This window comes from Mastigoproctus giganteus, chromosome 10 (assembly GCF_048544385.1).
Source record: "Mastigoproctus giganteus isolate SK-2022 chromosome 10, ASM4854438v1, whole genome shotgun sequence".
Taxonomy (NCBI): Eukaryota; Metazoa; Arthropoda; class Arachnida; order Uropygi; family Thelyphonidae; genus Mastigoproctus; species Mastigoproctus giganteus.
Genome location: NC_143584.1, coordinates 177,374,867 through 177,397,428, shown reverse-complemented (window position 1 = coordinate 177,397,428; position 22,562 = coordinate 177,374,867). Strand labels below are relative to the sequence as shown.

At 38.3% G+C, this 22,562-nt stretch overlaps 1 protein-coding gene across 1 annotated transcript; it reads right to left on the bottom strand.

Annotated features, from left to right (window-relative positions):
• Window positions 1-670: 670 nt before the first annotated feature.
• On the bottom strand, window positions 671-22,267 carry LOC150079561 (putative sodium-dependent multivitamin transporter). Its single transcript, XM_090383115.1, has 9 exons — window positions 21,926-22,267; window positions 20,994-21,113; window positions 20,730-20,888; window positions 6,730-6,934; window positions 4,991-5,145; window positions 3,279-3,487; window positions 1,728-1,825; window positions 1,464-1,548; window positions 671-707 (listed from the first exon to the last, which is right to left on the bottom strand). The coding sequence occupies exons 1-9, from the start codon at window positions 22,265-22,267 to the stop codon at window positions 671-673; spliced, it is 1,410 nt and encodes a 469-aa protein (XP_090239241.1).
• Between the last annotated feature and the right edge of the window lie 295 nt (window positions 22,268-22,562).

Sequence of the window (22,562 nt, the reverse complement as noted above, 5' to 3'; positions counted from 1 at the left end):
GTAGCATGATTTTTTCTCCTGGAAACTCGGATTTTTAGTTAAGCAGACATAAAATTGTCCTCAGAACACCAATTTACAGATAATATACACGGAGCAATATAACCTTAGTTGCCGATGCTCCTAAAACCCAATAACAATCCATGGTTCCACCAGAACTCAGTAGGTGGTCTGCGTACTGATCAAATATTAGGTCGTAAGCTGTTCTGTTATGTTTAACGATAAAAGACTATTTTTATTCCTTACGTCATCGACGGGATTTGAACTAAGGTCTTTTCCACCGATGTGGCGAGGACAGCGATTCTACCAACTGTGTTACCCACGAGGGCTACCCCGAGATAAATTGGATATCTCTGCACTTAAAAAAGTGCTGGTTTCATTTAATTTTCTATCTAATTATGTTTTGCCAGTTGCAAAGGACTTTGCTGAAAAATATGAAATCTGTCTAAATTTATTTACTGTAAAAATTTGCAGAAAGAACACAAGAACATTTTTACTCTGAAAATTTTAATTAAAATCACCATTAAAGACAATTTCATCGTCGTCGTGTAAAATGGTTCGATGAACGGGACCTGAGTTATTTATTGCACTCAAGATCGTCTTCTGACTTATTGCAAGTCAACACCTGTATATGTAATCGTAAATGCTTTTTGACATGATTCATGAGACTCTTTCAATGGGATATGCAGTCCATTTCATTCTCAAAGTTCCTAAGAGAGAAAAAAAAGCAAGAAATGTAATTATATTAAGAGCGACAATCCACAGTTTCTGAAAAAATATATTAATTTTTAAAAACGAGCACCTTTTTAAATAACAATATTATAGTTGTGTCTTATAATGAAGACCAACTTTCTGTATGCGATAATTGACTCTGTGATCCGCATTAATAAAATCTCCTAACTTCTTGAGAAATATACTAGAATATTATATACTCTCATTATTCACTTCGCATTAGAAAAGCAGAAAATTTAAATAATTTCATGCGCATTCGACATATTCCTCCTCAAATGCCTAGTTTCCAAGCTCTGTAACCACATTCGTGTGTACGTCTCTTTGCTGTCTTCACCAGACGAATCACCCGTCTTTGGTCATTCTTAAGAAGTTGTCTTTGAGATAGTCAATGTCTTTCCTTAGATGCAAATTCCAGATTCTGAATATAATGCTCCAAATACTGTCCCACCAATTCCTCATTTATCCTCTCCAACTCTACCTCAACTACTGTATACATTATCCTTACGATATTATTTTCCAGTGACAAAATCTGACATTCTGCAATCATCCATGAAGCGGTCCAGATCATTCAGACGAAGCTCCGCTTCGCTTTCATGGTTAACCACCCTCAAAATCAACTATCATCTGCAAATTTTCGCATTGTACTTTTTGGTCTCTCTGTATCTGATGTTATAGTCAATCGTATGGAAACAAATTACATTAGAAGTTTGGCTTTAAAAGTATTGACTTCTTACCTCATATTGCTGTCGACTGGATCATAATCAGCTAATTTCCTTATTAGTGGGCTTAATAGTTCCGGAGAAACTTTTTTAAGAGGTCCTGTTAAGTAAATATTCATAGATCAAATTCCTTTTTATTCAGATCTTTAGTTTTTAGTTTATTGTTCAATATTAATTATTGAAATAAATATTTCTTAATTTTAAATTTTAAATTCGTTGAAAATTTAGTAGTTTATAACATATTTGATTTTGAACCATGTTGAAAAACTCTTCTGTTACCTGTTAGAAGACTAGCTGAATATCCAGCAACAACAGTGGTCAGAAAGCCGATAATATAAATCCACATGAAGGATATTTTGTACAGTGGGAAAATGTATCTGAAACGAAATACAGATTGAGAAACAAATATTAAAATTCAATATAAGAATACAGAGTGCTGCAATTGGAAAACGAGAATGGAATAAGTGCTGGAGCTGCCCTCTACTAGAAGTAAACATGAAATGAAAGAGTGATTGTTCCTTGAGCACCACAGTCAAGATCAGCGGAAATTGCCACCAATTCAGCACGTGGTGTGAGCTGACCTGCACTTTTTGGGTGACAATGGAACACAGAGCAAAAAAAAAAATCAAGTTTTGTGTTTCACTGGGTAAAAGTGCCACGGAAACGTTTCAAATGATGACACGAGAGTATGGAGAGAATTGTCTGTCTCGTGCATGTGTGTTCGAGTGACAAGCGTTTCGTCCATGGAAGAGAATCATTGGAAGATGACGAATATCCGTACCCAGCAAAAACGGTTCGACCGCCAGAGTTGATCGAAAAGGAACGTGGAATCATCACCAGTGACCGATGTGCAACGCTCCGGATGATTTAAGAAGATCTGTGCGTTAATAAGGAAACCACTCGACAAAAAATAATCCAGGATTCGAAGAAAACCTAGGCCTGTGCGCGGTTTTTTCCACATTCGTTAATATACGGTCAATGACAGGCGCCAGTTGAATATTGCAAAGAACTCACTGAGGTCGCTGACAACAAACCCAATTTCCCGAATTCGATCGTTACGGTTGAGGAGATTGTTGTTTTCAGTATGATACTCAACGAAGCGACAAAATGTGCAGTGGAAGTTGACAAACTCTTCCTAAACCAAAAAAGTTCGTCAAGAAAGGTCACAATTACAAACTCATGCTCATCACTTTTTACGATAGCAAGAGAATTGTGCACAAAGAGTTCGTTCTCAATGGCCAAAAGTATTACTGCTGCCTGCTATCTGGACGTTTTGAAACGTTCGTTGCAGAGATTTTGTCTGTGTGGGTTCTCATATGGAGAAGGCTGCAGTTAGTTCCTCTTGCACCGCACAGCCCCAAACCATAGTGCGATTATTGTTTGGGAGTTTTTGGCTAGCAAAAAAGTCTGCGTTCTGTCGCCTCCAACTTTGTTTCCGAAGATCAAGGAACCAAAATTAAAGGCTGTTATTTGATGACAACTACACCATTAAAAGAGCTCTGGAGAGAACATTGAAGAATATACCAGTCACGGAATTCCACCAGTCTTTGCAGTCACTTCGTGATCTTAACAGAGTGTTGACGCAGGTGAAAGTTACTTTGAATAAAACAAGATTAATTCACTGATACATGGGATCATTCTTTTCCAATTGCCACACTGTGTATATATCATCAAGAAATGCATTGAAGTCGGGCATGTTGATATATTAAAAAGTATAATTATTTGAACAAAATATAGAAGACAAATGTTTTGGCTTTTCTTAAAATACAGCAATATTTATTTCCTGGGGGTATCGTGATTATTTGTTCATCATGATTTTGATTTACTTACTCTTGTTGTTGATCTACGAGCGCCGTTGAGTTGTTCCAGAAGGGAATGATCGGAAGAGTATCTTCAATGGGCGTGTTATTGGCTTGGAGTGTTGTGTTGCATGCTTCTGTCGACAGGGGAAGGGATGATAGCTTTTGTCGAACTGAACTAATTCCAAACCCAGTCCACCCAGCTAACAAAACTCCTGCCATCAATCCAATCGTTGCTCCCTATTGTAAAAGCAAATTGTTAGCAATTATAACTATAATATTGAAAATATGGCATTCACAATAAAATTATGAGCATATATTAATACCTCCGACTCATTCGCGATGACCTATTTTCGACTGTGTTCTTTGAACAGGATAATGCATCATTTCACAAGGCTATAATTAGAGAAATATGAGAGTTCAGCCTGCTGTGGCGAACTCCCTAGCCTCCCGATCTCAATCAACTGAGGACTACAGGATGAGGTGGAACAAGGACCACCACGCTTGTGGCACGATTTCTGCGTCTCCTTGAGCCCTTCCCACGACGAATCCATACTGTTTGGAGATGTAAAGAGGGAAATCTACTGGCTAGGTAGATGTACCTATTAAAGTGACCACTCAGTGGTCACTTTATAACTTAGAGGGTTATTCCTTTGTAACGTAGAGACCTCAAACTCCGTCCACACATATTCTATTGCCAATATTTGCTATTGACATTCATCTATCCCAAAATTAGGATTCTAAGAAATATATTTCACTAGTAATAAACTTCGGAAATTCTGGAAAGAAAGAAATACAGCTAATTTTTTTTCAATAATTTGCTATATTTTGTATTTAAGTTTCAATTTGTTTCTTTCTTTATTTTAGTCCAAGTGCATTTTACAAATCTGCAGTTGAAAAGTTTCTGCAAATATCTTCAAATAGTCCAAAATACCGCAGTTATTTCTCTCAGAAATATTGGAATGCTAATTAATCTTTATGACTTCCAGCATAACGAAGCAGAGTCATAACTGACATAAGCATTATGGTGTTTTTTTACTCTTTCCTCTAGCTAGGCTATGCACGACCCATACTGCTAATTTGTGAGGGAGTTTCTCTGTAATGGCGGAATGCACCCCTTGTCTACCACTTTCTGGGATTTGTCTTCTGTTACAGCAACTGAGAGTCACACCTCAAGAGCCCAATCCATAGCGGGTTTAAGGGAACGGTAACGCAGACAAGGAGCGATGTTTCTCAAGAGATATCCAACATCTTTTTAATTCAATGCCAAGATGTCATTTCATTTAATACCTTTTACTACAAAACATTTTATGCGAAGATATTAAGCGCAAGGCCAGACATTTTCATTCTCTTAGCATGGAAGGAAAACTTCAGAAGACATTCCATTTTATATCATGGTAGGTTCGGTAGATGGCAGTACATTACATTATTGATAAACAGTTATCGGGTATGTATTAGTTAACTTCAATGTCTTACTACATAGCACCCTATCAAAAGTATCTGACTTTATCACATAACGCGAGATTCAAAGATTTGAATAAGGTATCAAATCTGGACTCTGTTTGGCCAGACAAATTGCTGGACTTCGCCCTTACATCTCTTTGTATGTGATATGCCTACTAATTGCATACTGTTTTGCTTTTCGTTAACAGTGTTCACTACATCGGAGAGAGTGCTTCAGATACTTTTGGCAGAGTAGTGTATATGATCAATTTATGTTATTCAAAAAAGCATTTCAATTACCTTTTCGTTTGTTCTGATAGTGAACATTCCAAGAATGTATACGCCTAACATTGGACCACATACAACACCAAAGAGAGCTACGGTTGCTTGAACAATACCATCGTACAGACCAATCAAGAAGGTTAGTGCAATACATAAGGATCCGTAGAATAAAGCTGATCAGGAAGAGAAAAATATAAAGCGAAATCAGTGACGTATGCATATTATATCTTATAGATATTTATTCTGGGCTAGTGCCCTTTTTAGGACATGAAGAAAATTTAGATGCCCCCAAAATGTCTTGAGATTAGTTAAAATACTTTACCATTCAACCAGACAAGACGCTGTTTGAAAAGAAAGTTGCAAAACGTTGTATCAACTAAAGGCACATACAGTACGTAAAGTTGCTTTTCCTCCTGCTACAAGACGCTGTACACTTTGTTGACATTTATGACAAAACCAAAATGGTTGCGCAAGCTCTTCTATTTGAAACTTGGACAAATACGAATTGCAAATGAACACAATCCTCCAAAAATTCATGGGACAGACAGACAGACAGTGATTGCACGTTAACTTCAATTCGGTCACTTCAGTAGTGCGATGCCCCCATTTCGCTGGTATAATAACACACACTCGCCATCTCTGAGCCCACGTCGGTGGAAGCAACCACGTTTTCAACCGGATGGAAAAGGCCTGAGTCCTCCCGTCGATGAAGGGAGGAATTTTTATGGGCTTTTTTCACAACGTGGCTGAGTTACTCGGTCTCGGGGGAGGGTAGCAATTTAGAGACAATATACACGGAGCAATATGGCTTCAGTCGTCGATGCTTCTACAATCCTACAACAACAACCACTCTGGGTGCTGTTTACATGAACGAACGACAGCCTTCAGTGGTTATATTAATCCATTAGTCATACAGGAAAGTGACCAGTTGAGCTACCGATGTGGACATGTTGGTATAGCAAAGTACTAGTTCGTCCTTTATGAATTCATATTTGGTTCAAATTGAAACTCAGTATCTACTATTTTAACTTTGTTCCTTCTTGGACATGACGTATTCTCGAGCAGAATCGGTGAAATGTAATGGGGCGTTATCCTGTCAGAAAAAAACATAAGTCATCACCAACGTACTGTGGAAAACAAGGAGTATGGAAGTGTCAAAAACGTTTTTGTAGTTGTTGACGTGCATGGTGAAATTACCAAAGATTCTAGACCGTAAAAAACATCCACACCATAATCTCACCTTCTCTGAACTTCACTATTAACAACATTTACTCCATCAGTAGAAACATCTTCTATGATGTTGGGCTTTAGGGCTCTTCGTCTAGCAAGCAGACAAACCGACCACAGAATATACTGACTCCTGCTATGCTTAGTTGCTTTGAGGGTAATGTTGTTGTTGTTGGTGTAGTGGATGTCCAATGATAATCTACCCTTTAGATATCAGTCAATTCGGCTTCACTTTCCATGAGTGGATCAAATATCTTTAGCATTAGCATTAGTAAAGGCATTTGATGCAAGAAAGCAAACATCTTGAGTAAGCTTTCTTTATAGATCGGTCTTAGCCATTTGTTTATCGTACAAGGTCCAGTGGACTATGAAAACGGATGTTCCCGGATTCTACAAACACCTAATTCTTCTAATCCTTGTACATGCCAAGCATGAACAGTTTATCAACTCTCACACGGTGATGTTAAAGATATAGAAACAACGTAAGGTCTGTTTGATATTATATATCAGAACTATTACTTGATACTTACCCAGTAATTTTGAAATTAAAACAGCACGTCTTGAGAAACCAGGGGAGGAGAACGCAGGAGTAATAATATCCTGCACAGTCACAGTAGCTAAGCAGGTTATAGCAGACGAAATAGTGCTTAGTGAGGAGCTAAAAATTCCAGATACACATAAGCCTGCCAAACCAGGATAGGCATGGAACTTTGTAAGAACGAAGTAAGGAAAGAGCTGCAATAAATTAGATTTCTTCGGTTATATTTTGATTTTCAAATAATAGATTCCTTACATTATTGGCAAATTTGTACAGTGGAAATTAACAAAAAAAGGTCGTATTCTCAAAGTTTATGATTGAAGATAAAATAATAAATACACGTTGTTTATATGCAAATAAGAAGACAAACGTCCATTTCTTAGAAATACACTTACTTGGTCAGGTCTGTTTACTGAGTTTCCTGTTGTTTGGAGAGGGTCACATCCATAATAGTTTGCATACATGATAAGGCCAACAACGCAGACTGACGCGTAGAAGACATCGAGTAATACGAATCCTAACAGAACAGACCTAAAATGGTAGTTTCTATTAGAGGGTGGGGTTTTCAGGATTGATTTTTATGTTAGTTATACTACGAAAAATATAGTCATTAGACAAAATATTAAAAATCTTTATTCGGTTTCTTAGAATCACCTTTTGCCCTAGTTACAGCTCATACACGAGGAAATGATTCCACGTGTATGAGCTATTGATTCCACGTATATTTTTACATCATCCGCGTAAGACAATACGTCTGGTCCCTGGCTTATGAAAGGGGAGATAACGACAGTAAAGAGGAGACCAGAGAGGACTCCCCCCCCCTTATGGTACTCCTGTAGATATTTGCTTGATATATATATATTATGAATGATGGAGTATGATAGTACGGTTGAGAAGGAGTGATGAGAGGAAGTGCAATGCATCTCTGCCTATAGAGTGGTGGTATTCAAGCAGTTGTAGGAGAGCAGGTACCTGAACGGCATAAAAAACTGCTTCGATATCGAGGTATGTTATGAGGAGTTCTTATTTTCTCTCAAATGTTGTAAGGATCCTGCGGGTCGCGACAAGGAGATTGGTAATGGTGGACCTATTTGGTAATGAAGAATGAATTTGTGGTGGGGCATCTGGAAGTATGTGAGTTATTAGAGTTGGAAGGCAGGATCTTGCTTGTAGTTTCAGGAGACATGAGGAATTAGGGATGGGTCTGAAGTGCTTTTCCAATGGCGGGGTGCTTATTTTCGGGTGAGGTCTTACCAGATATACATTCCACTGATGGGGGAAAATGTGGCTGGTCAGCACTGCATTGAAGATGCTAACAAGGGGCTGGATGATATATGGTCCCGGGCATCTCAACATGAACTGCGGTATTCCGTCAGCACACACAACCATAGAGGATGGGGTTAATTCAAGGCTGTCAAGATTGGTTCTTTGATATTGTGATAGTTGTCAGAGAGTTCTGTTTGTCATGATTGAATATGTGGTCGAGGTTACTACTGGATTCCACGACCTCTTCAAATCTGGTTATGAAGTCAATCCACCTCTGGGGGTCGAGTTGCCCTGGGAAACTGGTGGTTTGTTTAGTGTATGGTATGTTACCTATTGCTAGCGAACGATCAAAATAGCTCTTGATAGCCGGGAATTTTTGGCGGTTGAAAATGGCTCTTGCTCTTGAAAAGGCTATTCTGTCGTTAATTTCACCGGACTGCTTCCATTTCTTATGCAGTTGCTGCTTTAGTTGAAAGCTGGAATTTAGATGTGGGTACCACGATGCTCTGGATTGGGGAGTGATAGTAACTGTCTTTGAGGCAGTTTATTGGTTACCGTAATAATAATTGAGTTAACAGGTCGACTGCTAGTAGGGTATCGTAGGATTCGAGGACATACCATGGGATGAGAGATGCTGCTGTAGTGAATCTGGAAACATCCAGATATTTTGGACTGTAGATTGTTCATCGTATCGCCTGTCCTTTTGAGTTGTAACTTTGGATTGGTGCTTCTAATTGTATTAGTATTGCGTCAAGGTCAGAGTTAAAGTAATCATCTTGAGGAGTCTCGAGAGTACAGGCAATAGAAGTGAAAATCAGATCCAGTTGGTTTGTACCCCTTGCGGAGCTTCGTTTTTTATAATAAGGCCAGACACGTCAAGCTGTGAAAGGAGCAATTTTTTCATGTGTTCCAGACATGACAGAAGGTTGAAACCTCCACAAACAATTTTCGTTGGTGAGGTGTGGAGATGATGAAGAATCCACTTGGTCACCTCTTGCATTGTTTCTGGTGTAGGATTGGAAGGCATGTAAATGGCAACGACTTTAACGAAACTGGACCTCACTTTTGAGCAATGTGTAGAGCGCCTCGTAATCATCTGAGTTATTGAAGATGGTGTTCTCAAGGGTGAGAATGGCTTCATTGTAGAATAGTGACATTCCTCCTGCGCTCTTTTTATTTCTGGATGTGAGTACAGAGTCATAGCCACTTGGAGTCTTAGCTGCAATGTAATGCTCACTAGGTTCTAGCCAGGTCTCGGTGAGGCAAAGCATATCAAACTCTTTCGGTAACAAAATTTTGTCCATGGTTTCAATCTTATTCCTTAAACTGCAGATATTCTGATACGTTAGTGTGATTATGGGGGTCAAAGGGATTCTTTTAATTGTCCAGACTCTCGTCGTTTGGTTCTTTCGAGGACGGACTGTTTCCCTTAATGTGATCATGGTAGTGATAGGCATCTCAGTTTGGTGGATTATATTTTGAGGTTGTCTTTCCAGAGGCCTTAGAGGGAGGCAACTCGGGTTGGAAGGTAGCAGGTGAGCATGTACTGAAGCATCTACCATTGGGATGAATTGATCGCTATTGTGACTATAGGCGAGTCAGCTGTCTTTGTTTCTGGGAGCCTTTGCGTTTCCCAGCATGTCATTATGGCGTTGTAAGATGTGAATCTTACAAATATGGAGAGATAGAGTTTATGGGAAATTTTTGTGATTTAGGAATAAATTATTCTTTGATATGGAAAGGGAATTTTTGACATTTAAGTGATGCATATATGGGAAGAATACTGGATTTATAAATAACCGATTATAGATGTGTAAATTGAATAGCAGTCAAATGGAAGATAGAGTAATCCGTGGGAAAAGGGGTGACTTGTGTAAACAAAAACAGCCACCAGTACTAGGGAAGGAGTGGTCATTAGCGAACGGGCGGAAAAAGGTTACCAGAAACAGAACAATGAGTCAGTGAAATGCAGGTCATTAAGAAACGTTTGATCTATGTGGCATCTGGACATAAGTCCCGAAGTGCTAGCGGTTGTATTGGAAAAAGATTAGGTCACTGTGGCAAATTTTTGGTAAGTTGACAACATTTTGCAAATGTGAAAACACGAAAATGGCTACCCTGGGAGGCGACTGCAGGCTTGAAAGGTTTGTGCTGCCCTGAGAACTAGACAAGAAATTACAGGCAAAAGGCTTAGATTGCACACTGGGCAAAATAGGTTATGGTAAATTGTTAACAAATAGAAAAGAGGGAAAGTTAGGAGAATTCTTGGGACTGGTGGAGAGTCCTATGGGAGGAGGTTCAAACGACGGAGAAAAAGGTTAAGGTCGTCAGTGATAAGGAGAGGAGAGAAGTGGCTGAAAGAGTGATCGTGAAGAAGAAGAAGTGGAAGTAGATTTTTTTGGTGGTCGGAGTTCACATCTCGTGGTAGCAAGATGAAAAAGAAAAAGAAGAAAAATTGGGCGAGAGAAAGGGGTAGTGAGGCGCGTAGAGGACGCGAGTACGTGTGGACTGAAGGTGGTTATATTTTTGGAAGTTTGGAAGAGTGGGAAACACGTGCTTCGAAAGTTGTGCATATAAGTGAGCCAAGAAGAGAAAGAAAGCGTTGTCTGGCATCGGAAGGCAGTGATATGGTGATCGGCGTACCTGGTAATGAAATCGCAAGCTGTACCTACGAAGTTTTGTCGTGTAAGAGACTACACTTGTGTCTACGGTCCGGCCCGTTGAGAAATGGCAAGTTATTATTATTATTATTAAAATCAGTTTATTTCCCAAGAAACCTTGGGTCACCCCGGGACGGCTCTGTGCCAGAAGGGTGTGAATATTTACAGACTAAGGTGCGAGGAACACAATGTACAATAAACAAGAGTACATGCCTGCTCGACCCGAAACTTTTACAGAATTAAATGTACAATAATGCACAAAATATACAGTAATATACAAAATATATGATTGCATAAAGACAAAAAGTCTTTGTCATATACAAATAGGCAAGTTAAAAAAAAAAAAAAAAACACAGTCTGTTATGTCCAGGAGCAGGTGAGTATTATAAGTTCATTATCTGGTAGCAGTTCTTGAGGATTTCCTTCCTGTAGAGCTTGTCTTCACAGAACCTATCAGGGTGGATCCTAAATTTATTGAAGATCCGAAGACAATTGGCTGGAAACATGTTCCTCAGGGAATCAATGCTTGACAGCGTAAGACGTAGAGGGAGACAGGAGTCGGGGTGCTCCCCTCTTGCCCTCCTAGGGCCAGAGATTAATGTGGATACCGATGGAGCATCAATTCGCCTCGTTATAAGCCGTGCAAGCGTGAGGACATTTTTTGTCATGATGATATGTCTCCAGGGAGTGGTGCCCACATTTGCTTGTAGGATAGATCTGGAGATAGTTAGGAGGTGGCCTACCATCCTGTTCATCCATCTAAGCAACCAGTACTCTAAACTGAGATACTTCTGGAGGTATGAGGCAGGGGCAGATGACCAAATTTCTGAAGCATAGAGAGGAATCGGCGAAATACACCTCAGGATGTGCCGAACAAGCAGCGCTGGCTGATGCACACCAACAAGCTCTTGACGCACTGCCCAAAGAGCAGCGTACGTCTTCTGCCTCATCCTGGCAAAGTGAGGCTGAAATGTGAGCCCAACATCCCAGGTGAGGCCAAGATCAGTATGAGAGGTCACCTTTTGCACCGGTTCCCCACTAACAAAGATTTGGATATCATTTTTGACTTTCTTCTTGGTTATCGTCAGTTGTGCTGATTTGGAAGGGCTCAGATGCAGCCCAATTGTGTCAAGATAACCTTCCAAGCTTTCCAAACTTTCCAACAAGCCTAGAAGCTTGTTGGTTGAAATCATGAATCTGATGATTATGATCTGAGCTCACGTAGAACTTCAGATCGTTGTGCAGATATGTGAGCCAAGAGTTCCGGAAAATTATCTGAAACAGATTCAGGAGAAGCAGATGAAGGAAACCAAAAAGGAAAGCCTTAGACGACAGCCTGGAGAGCCTAAGATGAAAGCCTGAAATCTCCCTGGAGAAGAAGAGAAGATAGAAGTAGGTGTACGCGCATTATAGCCAAAGTAGCTTATGCGCCATAAAATCCTCCCCAAAACAAAAACAGAAGTAGGTGAGCGATATATTAAGTACATTCTAAGTTAATAAGGACTGTTAGTAATTAATGAAAAGGGGGGTAGCACTAGAAAGTAAAGTGAAAGATAAATTATCTCTGAGGGAGATATACTAACAGAGTTTCTTCTTCTTCTTTTTCTTTGTCTTCGCCTTTTCCCACGTTATATGGGGTCGGCATTCAGTGTTCCTAATTCACACTTTACATCCTATTCTTCTCCTCTAGTTGGATAACTTCTTAACCGGAACACATCGATTGGTTTTGGCATAGTTTTTACGACCGGATGCCCCTCCTGACGTCAACCCTCACCATTTATCCGGGCTTGGAATTTAAGCTGCCGATCTACTAAACCCGCCGCAGCCATATAAATGGAGTAGCTCTTTATTCAGTGATGAAGTGACGTCACAATTTAATAATTTTCGCAGTTTATGCCAATTTCTAGTCACCACTGAACAAGCAGGTGGCACTGGTGTAGTTCTTTTATCTCCTGGAAACATCCAAATGGCTGACTCGGTAGAATTACTGTGACCTTGAAAATACCAACAATGTATAACTCAGCAACACGTGAGTATTTTTAAATACAATTTGGTATCCTGAAAACTTCTACATCAAAGCTAACATGTAGCACAACTATTCTACTAAGAATTCCCAGTGACTGATTATAGTTCCTTAAAAATGTAATGACCTTGAAATTTCCTATGTTTTCCTACGTCCGAACATAATAATGATAGCCATTTTAAAAAAATTCACAGTGGAAAAATAAAACTACCTTTAGGTCCCAAATCTTAACCTATCACTCACCGACACTTAATTTATCTAAAATATAACTTCTTTTTGAGCAACATTCCCGAAAACCTGCTTTATTAATTAATTTTAATAGCGCACCAATTTAGCTAGCATACAGCCGGTGCCACCAGCGCCACGTAGATATACTAACAGCGTTTATTATGTTAAAAAGGGTTAGTGTATAATGCAAGGGAAAAGAAGGAATGGGTATTAGATGAAATTGATGTACAAATAGCTATAATGTGTTAGAAGGGAGTAAAGTGTATAAAGAAGGATTCTGAATATGCTTTAAATGATAGATAATTAAGTTATATGAGCAACTATGAATACAGTGCTTTAATTGATGAAGATTTGTGTACAATTGGTTTATCTGAATGATTAGTAACAAGGAGGGAAATTAGGATACTGAAGATTGCGCGTATATTGTAACAGTGTAGTGAGAACAAAGAGTTGAAGGATGAATGCAGCATTTTGATTATTACTATATGAAACAGTATCGTATCCAGGAGTAGAGAAAATAGATATAATGAATGTATAAAGGAGTTAATTAAGAAATAAGACAAGAAGAATGAATCATGTTTTTTATATAATTGTCAAATCAGATTAACCAGTGAAGGAAAACTGGAATAAGAATAATATAGGCAGGATATCTCTGAGCCAAATTTGTACATTATGATCATATGCTTTCTAGTTCAGTTGTATATTATGTTGTATATATATATATATATATATATATATGCAATAACTTTCATGTTTTAGTTTCACTTTGAGTACTGTTATTCTAAATAACACACGCCTTGCTTGCCTAGTTAAGTGTTTGCTGTCCCACAAATTGGGCGAGAGAATCCTGGAAACTGACTAAGGGGAAACAAAAGTAATTACCCTCAAAATCCTGAGAATCTTCTATGAGATATACAGTGTATAGCAGTCTAGTGGCAAAAGGTGGGGCTTTGGTAGATGTGAGGACGCCTAAGAAAATCTAAATAAGATATCCAAGGAAAGGTGAAATATTATATAATAGAAAGTATAATATAAATAGAAATATTATAGAAAGTATAATATAAATAGAAATATTATAGAAAGTATAATATAAATAGAAATATTATAGAAAGTATAATATAAATAGAAATATTATAGAAAGTATAATATAAATAGAAATATTATAGAAAGTATAATATAAATAGAAATATTATAGAAAGTATAAATAAAAATGCAAATAAAAAGCATTTAATTCAATCCCCACAGCGTCTTGCTCTCCTATAAAAAAGGGGCGTGTGATGGTTCCTACTGGCCATATAGATGGACTTCCTGTGGTCTGAGGGGAGAGTCGAGAGACGTATATGCTGCTTTTCGCCTTTCTCGTAGTTCTTACTACTTGGAGCTGTGAGGTGGTGGATGTTCCTCTAGCATAAGATCGGCTTGCTCTTCGTCTGGGTGGGGAGCTCTGTTTTGGCTGCTTCTCTTCTGCCGAATGCATTCCAGTTTTCGACTGTGTTGCCACGATCTGGACCCAGGTCGTTCGCTGGTATTACAAGGGTGATTTATTGATTGGCATATTGAGGGTGTTGTCACATATCTTGGACTGAGAGTTGGGCAGGTGGTATATTCCTTTTGGGCTGATCAATGGATGGGTTGTGGGAAGGCTGCAATTGTGTGGCATCTTTCCGAGCTGCATGAATATGCTGCATGCTTGGTGTTTTGTTTAGATTCGATTGACTAGACTTAGGCTGTTTCAGTGGGGATTTCTTTTCCTTCTAACTGGCGATCTTTATGACCCAAAGTTTGAAGAGGATCCTAGAATGCTAGTCCGGTGCACAGGTTTATATCGTGACCATTAAACTAGTTATGTCTGTGTTGAGGAACGAAGTGTAAGCCATTCGCGGCAGCTGTTGCTGCTCTGAGTAGGATGGGAGGCAGTTATCAGCCAGCACAATTCCTTCATTTTCTTTTCAATAGTTTGTATTATAGATGCTTTAAAGATGTCAAGTATCGCATATAATTGGTCTGGCTGCTCGGCGTCTTGTACTTCAGATAGCTGTGGATGTCCGGCGTTTATGGCAGAATGCGGGTTCAAAGCCATCTCGGTTTAAGACTGGACACATCTTCGACTGGGAGTCGTGTGTGCAGACGTTTGTATTATTAAGTCCTTGATATCTCGTAATCTTGTAGTTGACGCTGAAGGGAGACGTGCTGATGTACGTCTCCCTTTGTACTATTTTTATCGGGTGTATCTTGAGGAATAGTACACGGGGTTTTGCGGCGAGTTATTGGGGTACATGTGAGGGTGTGGAGGCTCAGTCCTGTGGTGTGGACATGTCACTCAACATGTAGCGACTCTTGCTTGTTTAATATATTCTAGATGGTTACTAACTGGTTGAAATTCTTATCAAAATAAAGCCTGTTGCATCAGATGATGGAACAAGCTCGGGTTCGAATCCTATCAATGATTTAAGGAAATTTTATTGGCTTTTTCCACAAGGTGGTTGAGTTATACGAGGGTTGCATGGTTCTTTCTCCCAAATCAGGATTTTCTCTTCTTCTTCAAGAGGAGTGTTTCCATTTACAATGGGTTTCCTCAGCCTACAAGTTATTTCTTGTTAGGTTTTTTTCCCGCCATAAAGTGCGGTTCAAGGTGTCTTGGTCGGTTTAGCCTCGGGCTGTCATGTACTCCCGTACTGTATCCATCCATGTCCTCCTAGGTCTTCCTCTTCTCCTTCTTCCAGGAGGTATCCATTCCAGGATAGCCTTTGGATATCTGTTTTCTTGCATCCGTTTTACATGTCATACCATGGTAGACGCTTTTCTTTGATGGTGTCAATAATAGTCTTTTTCACTTTCATTTTTTCCCTTATGTCTTCATTCCGTTTTCTGTCTCTTCTAGAAGTTCCTGCTGAGCGTCTCCAAAAATCCATTTCTGTCTAGAGCAATTTGTTTTCCGCTCGCCTATTCAATGTCCAGGTTTCCGCTCCATACAATAGAAGACTTTGTACAATCGTTTGAAATATAAGTTTCTTTGTTTTATGTAGGATATTTTTGCTCCACAGAACAGAGTTTAACATGCCGATAGCCTTTCTGCCGTCTGTAATTCTCTTATTGATCTCTGCTTGGGATGATCCATCACTTTGTAAGATTGATCCCAAATATTTGAATTTATCGACTTGTTTGATTTTAAAACCTGCAATATTTAGAACGTGTCCTGGCCCTGAAGACAACATTTTAGTCTTGCTCAAATTGATTTTTAGACCCCATTGTTTATATTCCTCAAACAATTGACGACATGCATACTTTGCATCTTCTAAGTCTTGTGCTATCACCACCTGATCGTCTGCAAAAAGTAAATTGTGAATACAGGTGTTCTTATTAATCGGCAATCCCATTGTATTACATTTTTTTTGACCAGGATCTTAGGCAGATGTCGATATAAATTTGAAAAGTGTTGGTGACATGCAACAACCTTGTAATAAGCCTTTTGAAGTATGGAATTCAGGTGACAAAGCTGATCCCACTTTAATTCTGCATTTTATTATTCCTGTAAATTGCCTTAATAATGTTAATCAGTTGTCCATCAATATTTGCCTCTTTCAGTGCTTCCCATAAGAGTTTTCTTGGAACACTGTCATATGCCTTTTCAAGGTCAATGAAAATCATAAAGATTTTTTTTCCTTTTGATTGGCATTTTTCAAGGATCTGTCGTACTGTTGAGATATGATCTATACATGACCTACCAGCTGAAAAACCACTTTGTTCTTCTGATACCTCGATTCGGGCTTCTAAATGGTTCCTGATCCATTTTCCAAGGATCTTTAACAGCGGGTTCAGGACGCATATTCCTCTGTAATTTGAACAGCTTTTCCGATCGCCCTTCTTATAAATTGATGTAATATATCCTGTTATCATTTCTTTCGGTATTTCTTCTCCTCTCAGTATACTATTTAACAGTTTTTGTATCAGAACAGCCACTCCTCTTCCTCCATATTTCAGAAGTTCCATGTAAACTCCTCCAGGTCCAGGTGATTCGCCATTCCTTCCTTCCTTTAGCAGGAGTTCCACTTCCCTAACAGAAACTTTTAAGCCCGAGTCTTCTACACCAAAATCCTCCATCGTCTTTAACTCTTCCCGGTCTTCTTTTAAAAGTCCTTCGTTGTACTCCGTCCAGTCTTTCAAAGGTATTAATTGCAAACCAGCATTGTGTTTATTCTGTTTTCTCAAGTCTTTAGGGACCTTCCATGATTCCGCTGATTGCTTGAAGCCCAATTTGCTATTAATAGTTGCGCATTTCCTTTCCCATTCTTCATTTTTCGCTTCTACTACCAACCGATTGGCTATTTTCTTTTTTTCAACATAAATGTTCCTATATGCATCATTCCTATCACCCAGCCATTTCTGATATGCAAGTTTCTTTTCCTCTACAACAGCTCTTACTTTCTTTGTAATCCAGGTCTTTTTTGGTCCTTGGCTCTTCTTTTTGCCTAGGATTTCATGAGCTATTTTTTTAACAGTATTTTTTAAATATTCGTAGATTTCTTGAGTATTTTTATCTCTATGTTAATTGCAGCATCCAGTCTCTGGGTGAAGTTGTTTCTAATTCTGTCGTCCTGGAGTAGGTCAATGTTAAATTGATCCACTTGTAGCATTTCTCCTTCCCTGCATTGTTGGTTGTCCACACATATTTTATTAATCCAGTTCCACCTCAGTGTTCTTTTAACAAGAAAATGGTCAGATCCACATTCAGCTCCTCTATAAACTCTGACATCTTTCAATACATATGTCCCTGAATGTTTCGAAATAATGTAATCTATAGCTGATCTAATTTGTCTTGTCTCCTGTGACCAAGTATATTTATGGATATCCTTGTGTTGGAAAAATGTGTTGTTTATTCTCAAGTCGAACTGTTCACAAAGATTGCATAGTCTATCTCCGTTGTCATTCCTCTTTTTCTCTCCAAATCTTCCAATAACTTTGCTATTTTGTTCAGTTCCTACTCTTGCATTGAAATCTCCCATTAGAAATATCTCTTTGTTCTCTCAGATCCTCCCAAAATTCATCCTTCAAGGTATCGGCGGTGTCATTAGTCGGGGCATATATTCCCAAAATACATATTTCTCTCCCGTACATTTTCAGTTCGTAATGAGATCATTCTTTCATTAATAAATTGCCAGTTTTTGATGTTGTGTCTCAATTTCTTTTTAACAGCAATAGAAACTCCTGCTCTTGCTCTTTCACTCTTATCAACTCCACTCCAAAAATGGTAGTATTCTCCCACTATTTCCTCTCCACATCCCTTTTTCTTTGTCTCTGATAACACGATGATGTCTAACTTGAATTTTTCAGTTCATCCGAAAGAAAGTTTCTTTTAGTTGAAAGGCCTTGAATATTCCAGCATCCCAAAATCATAGTCCTTTTCCGTTTGCCGAGTCGTTCCAGAAAGTGCAGTCCATTTTCATTTTCACTTGTAGGTCGTTTAGCATTTGTGCATTTTTTTACACTGAACGAGGAGCTAGCCCGTTGCAGCAACCCCCAACCTGGTAGGCCGGGGTATCTCTCTTAGTCTGGCCCCTACCCTTTGACTTGTCCGGCTTGGGAAGCCCTACCAGTAGCTAAGCTACCGCTGACTTAGCTCTCCGGGTCATCGGGACCCGCAAGCTCCCCCACCTCGACAAGGTGGAGAATACCATCGGATTTTCTTCAAGTAAGTATTGAGAAAGGATATTTTCTTTTTAAATGAAATATCAGTCAAAGATAATTTTTTTTTCAATAACTATGCAGAGGTTAGCGCTGTAGGATTTGTTATATAGGTAACGAATGTTGATAACTTCTGTAGGAGTTCGCTTTTTTAAATTAATCCACTATATCAATAACTGAAATACTTAAGAATTTTCGTTAAACGTGAATATTAAACATTAAAAAAACAAAAAAACAAAACGGTATTGATAGTAGATTTCGGTTACTGACCATTTTGCTTGGGAAAAGGACTTTGCTGTTAAAAGACGTTGGACTACCAGCTGGTTTGCTCCAATCACAGAAGCTCCAAGGATTCCAGCGGATAACAGAAGGTTCCAGAAGGTGTATCGAGTGGTAAAATCGAACTGAAATCTATAAGGAAAAGTAATCCTTATTATTGATTCTTATAATTTGTCTACCGGAAAATTGAGAACATTAAGAACCGGAAAGTTGGGAACATTGTTTTAATCCTATTAAGGCCAGATAAATTTTTTCTATTTTCCTAGTTATTTTACCCACTTTTCCTCTCTATAGCCCGATCAGAACTAAAGCTGTTTCAGTTTTTATCGGTTATTATGGTTACTTTCATACATTGTATAAAAATTTGTGAAAATACGTATTCACATAAAGTACTTCACCAGATTAAAATTTAAAAGCTCCAAAACTATAGTTTGTATCAAAAAATAGTTTTTCATTGTAATCAATATGTGAGATATTTTAACAACAACAAAATTTCGTTCTTATAAAAAGGATTGAATTCGTGATGGGACAATTGGATTATTTGGTGGTCGTAGTCTTATTCTTCGTTGTCAAGATAACCAGCTTGAAGCTGTATAAAAGTAACTACCTCCATTTACGTTCATTTTGAAATGTTGCCTGACGATAAATGGCTTTAAATTAACTTTTATTGCAAGAATGGCAATAGTGCTATGGCGGCCCTCGGAGACTGTCAAAGGCAGAAAAAAGTCTCAAGGCTTTCTTGTTCCAGATGAATCGTATTAAATATTTTAAGGCTTTTTGAAGAGGGTTATCTGATTTCTAAGTCTAGATGTGGTCGTCAGTCAGCATCACAAGAAGTGATTCAAAGAAATGATGAGGTGCAACAGCAACAAGCCATATAAAATTGCTGAGATTCTCTGGTGCTCGGCGTAAATCATCTTGTGTGATGGTATTTCATGGAGCACAGTATAAAGTTCTGAATATAACCCTTTACCTATTTTCCCTATATAATGAGAAACTTTTCCCTACATCTTCAGCGATTGGAATTACAAGACTATCAAAGCCATCTTGGTTTCGCCCAGTGGTTAATTGGCATGGTTGCACAACATCTACAATGGTTATTTAATGTCCCATTGACAAATCAATTGTACTTTCATGGGAACAGAGTTTTGAATTTGGTCTGGAGAAAGCCGCCATGGGCATTTCGAAGACACACTCCACCCATTACAGCTTATGGCATGGAGGTGGATTATATGGCAAGTGGGTATACGGCACGGACTATTTTCAAAATCAATAACTATCGAGGGCATTTTGAGACATGAACAATTATCCTGTCAAACACCTCTTATCATCACAAGACATCAAGAAAATATTCTGATATTCGTCTGTTTCACATTGATTTCAATAGCTTATATATATGTGTGGTTTAATAATCCTTTTTTATATACCGGTCTTAGTAACTGAATTATTAAAACAGAGGCATCCATATACCTTTTGGAGGGTAGTGCATACTCTGTCCTTCAGCAGTACTTGAAATGTAAAGTATATTAATCTTAAATGGTCAAGTAACTTGTTATTAAATTAACTGTATTTCTCTGTTTAATGTTCTGTAGAAATGCTGCATATTGAACATGAAGAAAATCTATATTCAAATATGCATAAAGTATGGATTGAAATTACCAAGAGGACAACAACCTACATAATGTGCCCTTATCTATAATTTTAAATTAATAAGAGTGCTAATATAGTCTAAATTTATTGAGGTATTTTCGATAATGACTACACCATTTCAAAGTTTTTAATATAGAAGTAAAAATCAGTATAATCACTTAATCGGCATAATTCTAACAGTCTTCCTTTGAGGATTTATTATACTTGCCCTGGAAAGCGTATTCTGTCCCCTTTATATGCGATGTCGATCACATTTCCAAAATCTTTATTATCTGCTGATCCCATAAATATGATAAGAAATATGGCACTAAACATGATAATTGCTTGGAAGACGTCGGTCCACAAAACAGCTTTCATTCCACCCTAATGAAAATTACAGATATTGGTAAAACTTAAATAAAATTTATTAATACAAAAGCTTACTAACGACACTGAATTCGTACTTCGTGATTCTCTTAGTAGACTTACTATTGTGCAATATAATGTACACACAACTCCCATTATGAGTACCGAGATCCAACTTGGAAACCATGTGATACCACTAAGCGCTACTGATGGAGCATAGAGACTAGCAGCTGCTAACATCATCTGCAAAACAAAGAAAATAAACCTCTAAGTTGATTCTCACAAAAAAATTTCAAATGATGTAACGAAGTGGTTCATATATAGTACATACGTACGGTTTGGATGATAAAGGCAAAGGCAGAGAATGTTTTTATCCTCTTCCCAAATCTTTTTTCCATGTACTGAAAGAAAATAAATAATTACGATAATTAATGGCAGCTTATTTCAGGCAAAAATGTCTATTCATAATATAAAATTATTACATTACAGTAGTAATAGTCAGTAGAAAAGGTGGAGGGCCATGGGGAAACTGTGATATTAGGGTTACCAGACAACAGCTTGATACATCCAAGAGTATATGCGCGCACTGCATGCATTTCTGTTCGGTCTGCCTGTTTTGATGGACGAAACACCTGATTTTCTGAAAGAAAAGGCCTTGATATCCTCACCGTTGGAGTGAAAAAAGCCCATAAAAGTTTCTTATGTCATTGACAGAATTCGAACCCGGGCCTTTTCCATCCGGTGTGCTCTCGTTGGTAGCATAGTTGGTATAATCACCATCCTGTATACATCAAAAAAAAAAAAAAAGACCTGAGTTGGAATTCTGTGAATGACGCCAAGAATTTTTATGGTTTTTTTTTTCACAACATGACAGAGTTAATCGCTTTATGGCGAGGACAGCATGGTTTTTGCTCACGGAAACCAGGATTTTTCGTTTAGCACACAACAAATTGATCACAGAAAGCACGCAATTTACAGATATTTTATATACGGCGCAATATGATCTAAATAAGTTGCTGGTGGAAATTAGGCAAACGGTACTAACAAAATCTTACCTCGTTAACCGTGAAGGTGGATGATCTGTAACACACTGGTAGAATGAGAAATGCTCCTATAACAAGCCCGATGTTCATAGAAGCCAAGAAGAAGAGGCTTTCCGTACCAAATCTATACACTTCTCCAGGTATACCGATCATAGTTGTTCCAGACATATATGTTGCCATTACAGAGGCTGCTATGGGAAAAATGCCCATTTTCCTTCCCGCTAATAAAACTTCATCAGTTGTCTGCTGTCTCCTTCCAATAAAATTCACGAATATCCCGATAGCCAAGGAAGTCCCCAGCGTTAGACTTATGATGGTGTAGTCTGTAACTCCCAATGCGGGGTTCTCTTCCATCTCTCTCAGCTCCGCTAAATGTAGAGCAAAGTTGATTTAAATTAGAAGGATTGCAGTAGGTCAAAACCTACATATGATATCAAGGAACAAATATTTTATATCACACGAATACATACATATCAATCTTTTGATTCAAACGCTTCTCGCTTTCAACTGCTGAGCGTGGAACCTGGTTAATCCCAATCTTCCGACTACAATGTTTGTTCTATTTCACTAGGAGTAATTGTCACTCAAAACTTATTTCCTAACGAATATATATTAAGGTTAGTAAACTAGGGTTAATTGACCTTAAAGC

Excerpts from the sequence above, each read along its gene's own strand:
- LOC150079561 (XM_090383115.1), bottom strand. The coding sequence starts at position 22,267 with ATGGAAGAGAACCCCGCATTGGGAGTTACAGACTACACCATCATAAGT. Across the intron at positions 5,146-6,729 it reads TTTAATTTCAAAATTACTGG|CTTTATTCTACGGATCCTTA; the intron begins GTAAGTATCAAG and ends CTTCCTGATCAG. Across the intron at positions 1,549-1,727 it reads TTCAGCTAGTCTTCTAACAG|GACCTCTTAAAAAAGTTTCT; the intron begins GTAACAGAAGAG and ends TTTACTTAACAG.